The sequence below is a fragment of the Panthera pardus genome, unplaced genomic scaffold (assembly GCF_024362965.1).
Source record: "Panthera pardus isolate Hobbes unplaced genomic scaffold, ASM2436296v1 HiC_scaffold_27, whole genome shotgun sequence".
NCBI lineage: Eukaryota > Metazoa > Chordata > Mammalia > Carnivora > Felidae > Panthera > Panthera pardus.
In genome coordinates this window covers 93,842,057-93,855,632 of record NW_026526843.1, presented here as the reverse complement: position 1 = coordinate 93,855,632, position 13,576 = coordinate 93,842,057, and the positions used below count along the sequence as shown (strand labels likewise).

Sequence of the window (13,576 nt, the reverse complement as noted above, 5' to 3'; positions counted from 1 at the left end):
GCCCAAAGCAGGATCTGGCTCTGGGGAACGCAGGTGACATGGACTGGTAAACAGAGTTAGCATCTGTCACCATTCACTGAGATTCTGAATGGGAAATAGGATCAGTGCTGTAACTGGAGCTAAACCTCCCTGCCACACAGTGGCAGTGAGGCACTTTGGCATGGCAGACTAGGAACTCTTTAGTTCATTGCCTGTCTGGGGTTGCATGTGGAGTTCAGTTCAGGTCATACAGCATTTACTGGGCCTCTCTTTTGTGCCGGGCATGTGATAGGTACTAGGCTCTATAGTCCCAGGAACTTGCCTTTCTTTATTGTGTGGTAAATACTCTGTGTCTTCCAAATTGGTGACTGACTAATCAGATAAGCAAATCTATAAAAATTCAAAAGGAGCAAAGTTAGAGGGCAGTGTCTAGTGTCTCCTCTACAACTCCTCCACCAGCTTCTCTCCCTTCTTTACCTGGTGTCCTAAGTTATTGTATTGTATTGTATTGTATTGTATTGTATGTTTATTTTCATTTGTCTTGAGAGAGAGAGAGAGAGAGAGAGAGAGCGAGCACAAGCAGGGGAGGGACAAAGACAGAGGGAAACAGAATCCCAATCAGGCTCTACCCCATCAGTGCAGAACCTGATGTGGGGCTCGAATTCGCGAACCATGAGATCTTGACCTGAGCTGAAATCAAGAGTTAGACGCTTAATCAACTGAGCCACCCAGGTGCCCCTAAGTATTTTAATAATGACCCTCTCTCTGGGGACAGGGCCCCTGTGTGAGTTTACAAGGTCAGCAACTGTGATGGTGGGAATTTTGTATCACTCTCATTTTTATACCTTAAAGGGGTTTTTTGAGCCTGTGCACAGAACAGGGACTGGAACTATCAAAGGAGATTACAGTGTCAGAAAGTTTTGCTCAATATTTATATTTTTAAAAATTAAAGTGATTGTCAAGAGGCACAATAGAGGATTTGGAGATTAATTGAGACAGTTAGTGAACACTGTTATAAAGTCCGGGTTAAGTCGGACATTATGCAAAGTATTGTTTGCTTCATCAGCAAATGACCAGTCACTTTGGTTTTTAGTTAATGATTTATTAATACATATTATAGGCCAGGCATTATGTTGAACAGTGTACAAACATGGTCTTATTTAATCCTTTAAATGATGTAAGCAACTTATAAGGTAATTGCTTTTATTTCCATTTTAGAGATGAGTAAAGTGAAGCCCAGAGAGCTGGTAAACCTTGATCAGATTGCTCAATATTTAGTGGAAAGGAGTGGATTTGAAATTAGGTTTCTCTAGCCGCACTTTCTGTGTCAGTTTCTCTTTACATTCCTCTTTTACAACCTGTATTTTTCTGTACAGTATTTCTGTCTTAGATTCTTCCCCAACTTCTTTTATGTCTACCTCACGGTATTGTTAAATCAGAATCTAGAATTTTGTATCTGTTTTCATAAAACGTATTATTGGTCTGCAATTTTCCTTTTTTTTAAAAGTTTTTTTTTTTTTTTACTATCTTTGTTTTCTCAGAAAGTGTTCATTCCTCTCCTATATTCTGAATGAGATTGTGTAGAATTATATTGTTCTTTAAAAGAGTTCTTCATAGAAACCATCTGGGAATGGAGAGTTCATTTACAGAGGATGTTTAATTACAAATTCATTTTCTTTAATAGTTGTAGGACGATTCAGATAATCTACACCATTTTAGGAGACTTTTGGTAGTTTGTGGCTTTCCAGGAATCGATCCCCTTTATGTGCATAGAATTGTTTAAAGCATTCCCAAATTATCTTTTTAATGTCTGCGTTGGAAACATCAGTAGTGATATAGCCTCTCTTCTTAATATTGAGAATTGATGTTTTTCTTGTTATTTTCCTTTTAAGTCTCAGTAGAGGTTTATCAATTTTATTGGTCATTAAGAACCTGCGTTTGGTTTCATTGATTTTTCTCTGTAGTTTTCTGTTTTTAATTTTAATGACTTCTTATATTTGGCATTTCCTTCTGTTTGCTTTGTATCTTTTATTTGGATTGCTCTTTTTTTTTCTAACTTCTTGAGGTAGAAACTTAAATTGTTGATTTATACCCTTATTTTTCCTAATATAATTTAGTGATGTATATTTCTTTTTTTTTAATTTAAAATTTTTTTGATGTTTTATTTATTTTTTTGAGAGAGATGGAGACAGACCATGAGCAGGGAAGGGGCAGAGAGAGAGGGAGACAGAGAATCCGAAGCAGGCTCCAGGCTCTGAGCTGTCAGCATAGAGCCAGACACTGGGCTTGGACTCATGAACCATGCGATCAGGACCTGAGCCGAAGTCGGATGCTTAATCGACTGAGCCACCAAGACACCCAGATGCCCCAGTGTTACACATTTCTCACTAAATAATACTTTCGTTATATCTCACATATTCTTGTATGTTTTCACTTTCTTTCAGTTCAATACACAGTTGACCTTTGAACAACATGGAGGTTAGTGGTGCTGATAACCCCCCTACCACATGGTCGAAAAATTGGCCTGTAACTTTTGACTCCCCCACAAGTTAACTACTAATAGCCTACTGTTGACCAGAAGCCTTACTGATAATATAAACAGTTGATTAACACATAGTTTGTATGTTATGTGTGTTATATATTATTTTCTTAAATAATAGATTGCAGGCCATTTGCTTCCTTCCTTAAAAAAGGAAGCATAGGGAAAAAACAATATCTGTGATGATGAGGAAAGCAAAGTGTCTTAGATATGACATAAACCAAACTCCTCAATCCATAAAAGAACAAATGGATAAAAAAAGAACAAAAGAACAAATAAATAAATTGGAGTTGATCAAACTTCAGTGTTTGTGCTCCTCAAAAGCAACTAATGAGAGGATAAAAACAAGACATAGGCTGAGAGAAAATTATTTGCAAATTATGTATCTCATGAAGGAATTGCAACAAGAATGTGTATAAAACTTTGGAGATTCAATATTAAGAAAACAAATGACCGGATTAAAAAATGGGCAAAGGGATTTGAACAAATAATTCATCAGTGAAGATATACAAATGAGAAATAAGCACATGGAAAGATGCACAGCATTGTTAGTTGTTAGGGAAACAGTATAAAACCACAGTGAGATATGACTGTAAATCTATTAGAATGGCTACATAAAAAAAAAAAAAAAAAAAAAAAAAAAAGCAAACCCAAAGCTCACCATTTCAGTTGTTGCCAGTGATATGAGTGAGCTGGGACTCTTATACATTGCTAGTGGAATGGGAAATTAACCACTTGAAAACGGGCAGTTTGTTATACATTTATACATACATTTACCATATGATCCATGCATTCCACTCCTAGATATTTGTCCAAAAGAAATGAAATCATGTGTCCAAACAAATACTTGTGGACAAATGTTTTAGCAGCTTTTTAAAAAAAAGTTTATTTTGAGAGAGAGAGAGAGAGAGAGAGAGAGAGAGAGCGCGCTGGGAAGGGGCAGAGACAGAGAATCCCAAGTAGGCTCTGCGCTGTCAGTGTGGAGCCCTATATGAGGCTCAATCTCATGAGCCATGAGATGACGACCTGTGCCTAAATCAAGAGTTGGACACTTAATCGACTAAGCCACCCAGGTGCCCAAATGTTTTAGCAGCTTTAATTATAATAGCCAGTACCTGGAAACAATTCAGGTGTTATTTAACAGGTGAAGAGACAAACGTTCACCTGTAATGGACTACCATTTAGTAATATAAAGGAATGGACTATTGACACTTAAAACAACTTGAATGAATCTCCAGGGAATTTGCAGAGTGAAAGAAATCAGAGAAAAGCTGCCAATGTTATATTATTCCTCTCATAAACTCTAGAACATGCAAACTGATACACAGTGGCATAAAGCAGCAGATGAGTGGGTGTCTGGGAAGGGGGAAGTACTGAGGATGATGGGAGGGAGAGAATATAAAAGGACACAAGCAAACTTTGGAGTGATGGATGTTCATTCTCTTCATTGTGGTGATGGTTTCACAGGTATATACATATGTCAACACCTAGGAAATTCCACACTTTAAATGCATACAGGTTATTGTATATCAGTTATGATTAAATCGAGGTGTTAAAAGTAGACTTAGACTTATAATTATTAAAATTGTTATGATATAAAAAACTTTTGTCATTTAAAAGTACTAATTAGTGGGAAAATTACCCATTTCTCTAAATTCTGGATAAATGAACATAAATGTATTGATGGAAGTGGAGAAGGTGTTACAGTGTAAATTCATGTACCAAGATGAGTTATAATGAATGTTAATAATTTTTCTATATAATTTGTCACATAATTAGGATATATGTAATTTTAACCAATAATCTCCAAACACCAAATTATGGACATTTAGATAAAAATCTTGGTTAGTAACTTCTGATATTGCAATAAATAATTTTCTAAGTATCATTTTTTATAAATTAATTGATGAAAATACAGTATGAAGACTTAAAAAAAATATCTGAATACATTTGCCAACACTAAACCTAATAACTTTTCATTTTTTCAGGGCCCTCTGTCCTTAATTTTGGTGATATTTGCGTGAACTCCACAAACACTCGTCTACTGCATGTTGTTAATATGCTACCTATGCATATTTTGATCCAGCTAGATATTAATTTGAAAGAACTTCAGAAAACCAACCAGTTTTCATATGTGATTCCACCTACAGCTAGTACTTATATTTCAATGGTATTTGAATCTCCCACCATTGGAAAATTTTGGAAGTAGGATTTATTTTTTAATTTCTATATGCTAGAATTAAAGTGTCCTTGTGTAGAATATGTATTTACTTGCTTCAGTAATTGTAGCATATGTTACATTTGGTCCTCAAACATAGAAACTATACATACACCAGTTTATAGGATTTGTAGATTGATATTTCAGTGACAGCCTACCGTAAATATTTTGATGTATTGCTTACTAAGGATTAACTGCAGATGTTAATAATATATGCATTTTTGCATGTAACTGAATTCTGTAATTGCAAATAGCTATTATCAGTTCAGTTTGGATGCTTTTGCTGTGTTACAGGTCATTCACCTTTACAGTGAACAATATACCTGGTGGGCATATCCTAGTGATGGCCGTTGTCATGCCAGTAGAACTGGAGCTATCTTCTAAAGAGCTAGTTTTGAGACCACATGGCTTCTCGATGAAAACATGTTTTATGGGGACAGTTGCTTTGTATAACCATCAGAATTATTTTGCCAAATTTGAATGGCAACCGGTAAACACAGAAAGAGGAATGGCATTTTCCATTCGTCCAGCTAAAGGTAATAGTTTATTCTATTTGTTTGATTTAGACACTAAATCATGGGCTCAGGCAGTAATCATTTATTGAGTGAGAACTGTATAATGGTCCTAAAAATAGAAGCAAATCAGATAGGGTCACTGGGGCATGTACTTTTTTTTTTTTTTTTAAGTTTGTTTATTTTTTAGTAATCTCCACCCCCAACATGGGGTATGAACTCACAGCCCTGAGATCATGAGTCACATGCTCTTCCAAATGAGCCAGCCAGGCACCCCCTATTGTAACCATTTAAAAAAATATATTTAGTTTTAAATTTACATCCAAGTTAGTTAGCGTATAGTGCAATAATGATTTCAGGAGTAGAATCCAGTGATTCATCCCATACATGTAACACCCAGTACTTATCCCAACAAGTATTCTCCTTAATGCCCCTTGCCCTTTTAGCCCTTGCCCTCACCCACAACCCCTCCAGCAAGCCTCAGTTTGTTCTCTGTATTTAAGAGTCTCTTAGGGGCACCTGGTTGGCTCGGTTGGTTAAGCACCTGACTTTGGCTCAGGCCGTGATCTTTCAGTCTGTGGTTCGAGCCCCGTGTTGGGCTCTGTGCTAACAGCTCAGAGCCTAGAGCCTGCTTCAAATTCTGTGTCTTCCCCTCTCTCTCTGCACCTCCTCTGCTTGTGTCCTCTCTCTCAAAAAATAAACATTAAAAAAATTAAAAAGAATCTCTTATGTTTTGTCCCCCTCCCTGGTTTTATATTATTTTTGTTTCTCTTCCCTTATGTTCATCTGTTTTGTATTCTAAATTCCACATATGACTGGTCATATGATATTTGTCTTTCTCTAATTTCACTTAGTATAATACACTCTAATTCCATCCACATTGTTGGAAATGGCAGGATTTCATTCTTCTTGATTTCCGAGTAATACTCCATTGTGTCTATGTGTGTGTATATATGAATAAATAAATAAATAAATAAATATATATATATATACATATATATATATACATATATATATGTATATATATATACCACTCCATTGTGTATATGTATACACACACACACACACACACACATACATATACATACACACCATGTCTTCTTTATCCATTCATCTGGCGGTGGACATTTGGGCTCTTTCCGTACTTTGGCTATTGTCAGTAGCGCTGCTATAAACATTGGGGTGCATGTGCCACTTCAAAACATCACACCTCTATCCTTTGGATAAATACCTAATAGTGCAATTGCTGGATCGTAGAGTAGTTCTATTTTTAATTTTTTGAGGAACCTCCATACTGTTTTCTAGAGTGGCTGCACCAGTTTGCATTCCCCCCAGCAGTGCAAAAGAGATCCTCTTTCTCTGCATCCTTGCCAACATCTGTTGTTGCTTGAGTTGCTCCTGTTAGCCATTCTGACAGGTGTGAGGTGGTATCTCATTGTGCTTTTGATTTTTATTTCCCTGATGATGAGTGATGTTGAGCATTTTTTCATGTGTCTGTTGGCCATCTGGATGTCTTCTTTGGAGAAGTGTCTATTCATGTCTTTTGCCCATTTCTTCACTGGATTATTTGTTTTTTGGGTGTTGAGTTTGATAAGTTCCTTATAGATTTTGGATATTAACCCTTTATCTGATATGTCAGTTGCAAATATCTTCTCCCATTCTGTCAGTTGCCTTTTGGTTTTGCTGATTGTTTCCTTCACTGTGCAGAAGGTTTTTATCTTGATGAGGTCCCAGTAGTTCATTTTTGCTTTTATTTCCCTTGCCTCTGGAGACATGTTGAGTAAGAAGTTCCTGTGGCCAAGGTCAAAGAGGTTTTTGCCTGCTTTCTCTGCTAGGATTTTGATGGCTTCCTGTCTTACGTTTAGGTCTTTCATCCATTTTGAATTTATTTTTGTGTATGGTGTAAGAAAGTGGTCCAGGTTCATTTTTCTGCATGTCACTGTCTAGTTTTCCCAGCACCATTTTCTGAAGAGACTATCTTTATTCCATTGGTATGCGCTGCATACCTCCCTAGCTTTGTGGCTCAAGTTATGCAGATTGTTGTGCTAACCCTCACATCAATTTTCTAGGTGTGTAAAATGGTTTGGTGCTAATCTAGCTGCATTTCAGGGACGAGAGAAGCTGAGAACTTCCATGCTGCTCTGCCATCTTGGCTCCTCCTTGGCATTTACTTTTCCATATATGATATGTAAATTTGATTTGAAAATATGGATCCAGTGTTAGGGTTCTCCAGAGAAAAGAAGCAATAGGAAATATGTATAGAAAAAAAGGGAGGGAGAGGGAGAGAGGGAGGTGAGAGGATGATTTTAAAGAACTGGCTCATATAATTGTGTGGACACTCTAGCAGGCTGGCAGGCTGGAGACCCAGGAACAAATTGATGTTGCAGTCTTGAATCCAAAGGGACTTCAATTTATTCTCTTCAGGCCTTCAGTTTACTGGATGAGACCCTTCCACATTGTGGAAGGTAATCTTTACTCAAAGTTTATTGATTTAAATGTTCATCACATCTAAAAAATACCTTATGGGAACATCTAGACTGACCAAACAACTGGGTACCATAGCCCGGTCAAGTTTGGACAAGTTGACAAAATTAATCATCATAGATACAGGTGAACATAGTATTGTTTTATTAGTTTCTGTTTGATGATGGTGATAAGATATGATTCAGAATGACATTTTTTTTAGATCATGAAATATTTTAGAAGGATCCACAAATTCCTTATAATCAATATTTAATACAGGTAATAATATCCAGTTAATAAAATTAAGAACTTAAGACTGTCATTTAAATAAGGAATTCATTAATAGAATGTATTCTCAGAATTACTGTTCTTGATGGTTCCATATATTTGTTAATTGTTACCCTTGTTTCTGCCATTCTCTGGACTCTACAATTCCCCATAATGTGCCTGTTACAAAACTGAGCCCTGTTACTGCTGAAGTGTTATCTAGTAGCCTTTCAAATTCAGCAAACATCATTGTTAGGTGCTTTGAGGATCTCGTGACTACACAAGTATCATTTAAAGAAATAATATGGCAAGTTAAAAGTTGAATGATCACTTTAATGTACATGTTATGCCTTTTCAGTTAAATGGAAGGTTCTGGATTTTTGTATCTGCAGTGACTCACATGGTACTTTATAACCAGCTGAAGTCCATTTCTGCTTGAATGCGAAGTAAAAGAAACTTTGGGGTTAGATATACCTGATTTCTTCAAAACGGATCTTAGCTTCTAGCTAGCTTTGTGATCTTGAGAAAAATACTCTATAAGCACTAGGTTTCCTTATTTGTAGAATGAAGAGACTAATATATCTCATAAAGATTAAATGTATGGAAAAGTCCTGTAAAGACTGGCAAAGAGTAGATGCCAAAAGAAGTAGATAACAATTTGATTATGAAAATTTGCTAATTCTGTTTGGACTTCTTTTTTCCCTGAAAATGTCCTCAGAGTAATAACAGCCTATCATGCATTACAGCGTATCATGCATCCAGCCAGCCATCCCCATTTTCAATCACTTGCTTCCTGCTTACTTCCCTGTCTTTTTCCTTCCCTCCTTTCTTCCCTGCACTCTTCCCTTCTCCCTTCCACTCCTTCCTTCCTTCCTGATTTTTCATTTATGAATAGTCATCATTTGGGATCTGCATAGAGTATATTTCAGATTAAAGAATAGTACTGGTTTGTAGAAATCTTGCCATAGGTGTATATTCTTGTGAGTGTCGGTCATTTCCAAATAATGATTTTTATATAACTCTACCACTGGTTGTAACAGGGAGTGTTATAAACAAGTTCAGTATTAATTTAAATTCACTTAATTTTGGTATGAATATATATGTGTATATCTACAGTGGAAAATAGTACTGCACTTTCATTAGGGTTAGAGATCATTGATATCACCATATTTAATCTTGTTATTAGCCTGTATTGATTTAAAAATCTCAGATTATAATTTATTAAGCATTCAAGTTATACTTCCATGAATATTTAGCAGATTCATTTGACCAAGCTCTTTTTTTTTTAAGTGTATTTATTTATTTTGAGAGAAAGTATGAGTGGGGGAAGGGCAGAGAGAGAAGGAGAGACAGACTCCCAAGCAGGCTGTATGCTCAGTGCAGAGCCCAATGCAGGGCTCCATCTCAAGACCGTGAGATTAGGACCTGAGCCTAAATCCAAAGTCAGATACTCAATTGACTAAGCCACCCAGCCACCCTACCAAGCTTTTTTTTTTTTTTTTTTTTTTAATTTTTTTATTAACACTGGTAAGACTGGGTCCTGCCTCAGTACTAGAGAGAAGCTGAGTAAATAATCAGAGAAGAGAGAGGAAATACTTCTGCACATTTCAGGATTCTAAATAAACCTTCTCTAGTTTTTTTGAACAGGCATCATACAATGGTAGTTATATTATCTGTATTCCAGTTATAGGTTTGATTAAGCACATGGTAAGGCACTGAGTGTGTCTGGAAAGCACAGTCCATGGCCCTTTTCCTTGTATTTCTCCATCTGAAGCAGGGCCGAATGGGTTGGGCTTCTCCTTTGAGGCTGCCATGGAAATGTAGTGATGATGCTTAATTTGTCAAAAGAGAAGTGGGTTTATAATATTATGAACTGGAAGGATGGTTATGCTGACACTTGTTGGAATTCTTATTTTTATAGGGAAGATTTTAATTTTTCATTTTCTTTGGGTTCCTCATAATACCTGTTAAATTTTTCAAAGTACAAAACACAAAGACATGTATTCTAAATATGTTTTTGAGTAAAACCATTAACCTTTAAGTACTTTTTTAAAAATGAGATTTCATTTTTTTTAAATGTTTGTTTATTAGGGAGATGGCAGTTTCTAGGCTGAGGAAGGCCACATAGTAAGGAATGGTAGTATAGGAAACTAGAAGGATTATTGCTCCTTGAAGGCATTGTCACCCTGCACAGGCAGCCCTGGAATACCTATCTATGGACTTCTGACTGAGTAAGATAAATAAGCCCCTATTTACCTAACCCTCTATAGCAGGTCTTTTGTTACTTACAGACAAATATAATCCTTTTTTCTTGCTTTTAATAATTTGTTGTCAAGTTAGGTCACATACAGTGTAGTCTTGGCTTCAGGAGTAGATTCCTGTGATTCATTACTGATATACAACATCCAGTGCTTATCCCAAAAGATGCCTCCTCAAAGCCCATTACCCATTTTTCCTACTCCCCCAACCCCCCACCCCCATCAACCTTCAGTTTATTTTCTGTATTTAAGAGTGTCTTATGGTTTGCCTCTGTGTTCATAACTAATTTTTCCTTCCCTTCCCCTAGGGTCTTCTGTTAAGTTTCTCAAATTCCACATATGAGTGAAAACATGGTATCTGTCTTTCTCTGACTGACTCCCTTAGCATAATACATTCCAGTTCTATCTACGTAATTGCAAATGGCAAGATTTCATTCTTTTTCATTGCCAAGTAGTATTCCATTATGTATATATACACCACATTTTCTTAATCCATTCATCAGTTGATAAACATTTGGGTTCTTTTCATAATTTGGCTATTGTTGATAGTGCTGCTATAAACATTGGGGTACTTGTACCCCTTCGAAAAAGCATCCCTGTATCCTTTGGATAGAATCCTAGTAGTGCTATTGCTGGGTCATAGGGTAATTCTATTTTTAATTTTTTGAGGAACCTGTACACTGTTTTCTAGAGTGGCTGCACCAGTGGCTGCACTATTCCCACCAATAGTGAAGAGGGTTCCCCTTTCTCCGCATCCTTGCCAACTTCTGTTGTTTCCTGAGTTGTTAATTTTAGCCACTGACAGGTGTGAGGTGGTATCTCATTGTGGTATTGATTTGTATTTCCCTTATGATGAATGACGTAAAGCATTGTTTCATATGTCTGTTGGCCATCTGGATGTCTTCCTTGGAGAAGACTCCATTCATGTCTTCTGCCCATTTCTTCACTGGATTATTTGTTTTTTGGGTGTTGAGTTTGGTAAGTTCCTTATAGATTTTGGATACTAGCCCTTTATCCAATATGCTATTTGCAAGTATCTTCTGCCATTCCATCAGTTGCCTTTTAGTTTTATTGATTGTTTCCTTTGCTGTACAGAAGGTTTTATCTTGATGAGGACCCAATACTTCATCTTTGCTTTTATTTCCCTTGCCGTCGGAGATGTGTCAAGTAGGAAGTTACTATGGCCGAGGTCAAAGAGGCTGTTGCCTGTTATCTCCTCTAGGATTTTGATGGTTTCCTGTCTCACATTTTTTAAAATATAATTTATTGTCAAATTGGCTTCCATACAACACACAGTGCTCATCCTAACAAATGCCCTCCTCCATGCCCATCACCCACTTTCCCCTCCCTCTCACCCCCCCATCAACCCTCAGTTCTCTGTATTTAAGAGTTTCTTATGGTTTGCCTCCCTCCCTCCCTCTCCGTAACTTTTTTTTTTTAATTTTTTTAATGTTTATTCACTTTTTGATAGAGACAGAGCTCAAGTTGAGGAGGGGCAGAGAGAGAGGGAGACACAGAATCCAAAGCTAGCTCCAGGCTCTGAACTGTCAGCACAGAGCCCGACGCGGGGCTCAAATTCATGGACCATGAGATCATGACCTGAGCCAAAGCCAAATGCTCAACCAACTGAGCCACCCAGGCACCCCTCTGTAACTTTTTTTCCCCCTTTCCCTCCCCCATGGTCTTCTTTTAAGTTTCTCAAGATCCATATATGAGTGAAAACATATATCTGTTTTTCTCTGACTGACTTCTTTCACTTAGCATAATACCCTCCAGTTCTATCCACATTGCTGCAAATGGCCAGATTTCATTCTTTCTCATTGCCAAGTAGTATCCCATTGTATGTATAAACCACATCTTCTTTATCCATTCATTAATTGATGGACATTTAGTCTCTTTCCATAATTTGGCTCTTATTGAAAGTGCTGCTATAAACATTGGGGTACATGTACCCTTATGCATCAACACTCCTGTATCCCTTGGGTAAATTCCTAGCAGTGCTATTCCTGGGTCGTAGAGTAATTCTATTTTTAATTTTTTGAGGAACCCCCACACTGTTTTCCAGAGTAGCTGCACCAGTTTGCATTCCCACCAATAGTGCAAGAGGGTTCCCATTTCTCTACATCCTTTCTAGCATCTATAGTCTTCTTATTTGTTCATTTTAGCCACTCAGATATACATGAGGTGGTATCTCAGTGTGGCTTTGATTTGTATTTCCCTGATGAGGAGTGACGTTGAGCATCGTTTCATGTGTCTGTTGGCCATCTGGATGTCTTCTTTGGAAAAGTGTATTCATGTCTTCTGCCCATTTTTTCACTGGGTTATTTGTTTTTCGGGTGTGGAGTTTGGTGAGTTCTTTATAGATTTTGGATACTAGCCATTTTTCCGATATGTCATTTGCAAATATCTTGTCCCATTCCATTGGTTGCCTTTTATTTTTTTTTTCAATATAAGAAATTTGTCAAATTGGTTTCCAACGTTGGTTGCCTTTTAGTTTTGTTGATTGTTTCCTTTGTAGTGCAGAAGCTTCTTATCTTGATGAGGTCCCAGTAGTTCATTTTTGCTTTTAATTCCCTTGCCTTTGGAGATGTGTTGAGTAAGAAATTGCTGTGGCTGAGGTCAAAGAGGTTTTTTCCTGCTTTCTCCTCTAGGGTTTTGATGGTTTCCTGTCTCACATTCGGGTCTTTCATACATTTTGAGTTTATTTTTGTCTTTGTTGTAAGAAAGTGGTGTAATTTCGTTCTTCTGCATGTTGCTGTCCAATTCTCCCAGCACCATTTGTTAGAGAGACTGTCTTTTTTCCATTGGATGATCTTTCCTGCTTTGTCAAAGATTAGTTGGCCATACATTTGTGGGTCCAATTCTGGGGTCTCTATTCTACTCCATTGGTCTGTGTGTCTTTTTTTATGCCAATACAATGAATACTTTCTTGATGCTTACAGCTTTGTAGTAGAGGCTAAAGTCTGGAACTGTGATGCCTCCTGCTTTGGTTTTCTTTTTCAATATTACTATGGCTATTTGGGGTCTTTTGTGGTTCCATTCACATTTTAGGACTGTTTGTTTTAGCTCTGTGAAGAATGCTGGGGCTAATTTGATTGGGATTGCATTGTATGAGTAGATTGCTTTGGGTAGTATCGATATTTTAACAACATTTCTTCTTCCAATCCATGGGATGTTTATCCATTTGTGTCTTCAATTTCTTTCATAAGCTTTGTGTAGTTTTCAGCATATAGATCTTTTACTTCTATGGTTAGGTTTATTCCTAGATATTTTATGGTTCCTGATACAATTGTAAATAGAATTGATTTCTTGATATCTTTTTCTGTTGCTTTATTATTGG

The 13,576-nt window shown here is 37.0% G+C and overlaps 1 protein-coding gene across 1 annotated transcript in view; it reads left to right on the top strand.

Annotated features, from left to right (window-relative positions):
- The window catches only part of CFAP47 (cilia and flagella associated protein 47), a 546,469-nt gene that overhangs the window by 55,981 nt on the left and 476,912 nt on the right, over positions 1–13,576 (top strand). The window contains exons 14-15 of the mRNA XM_053891727.1: positions 4,507–4,723; positions 5,031–5,272. Of these exons, the coding sequence (XP_053747702.1) occupies positions 4,507–4,723; positions 5,031–5,272 (459 nt within the window). The remainder of the gene's footprint in view (positions 1–4,506; positions 4,724–5,030; positions 5,273–13,576) is intronic.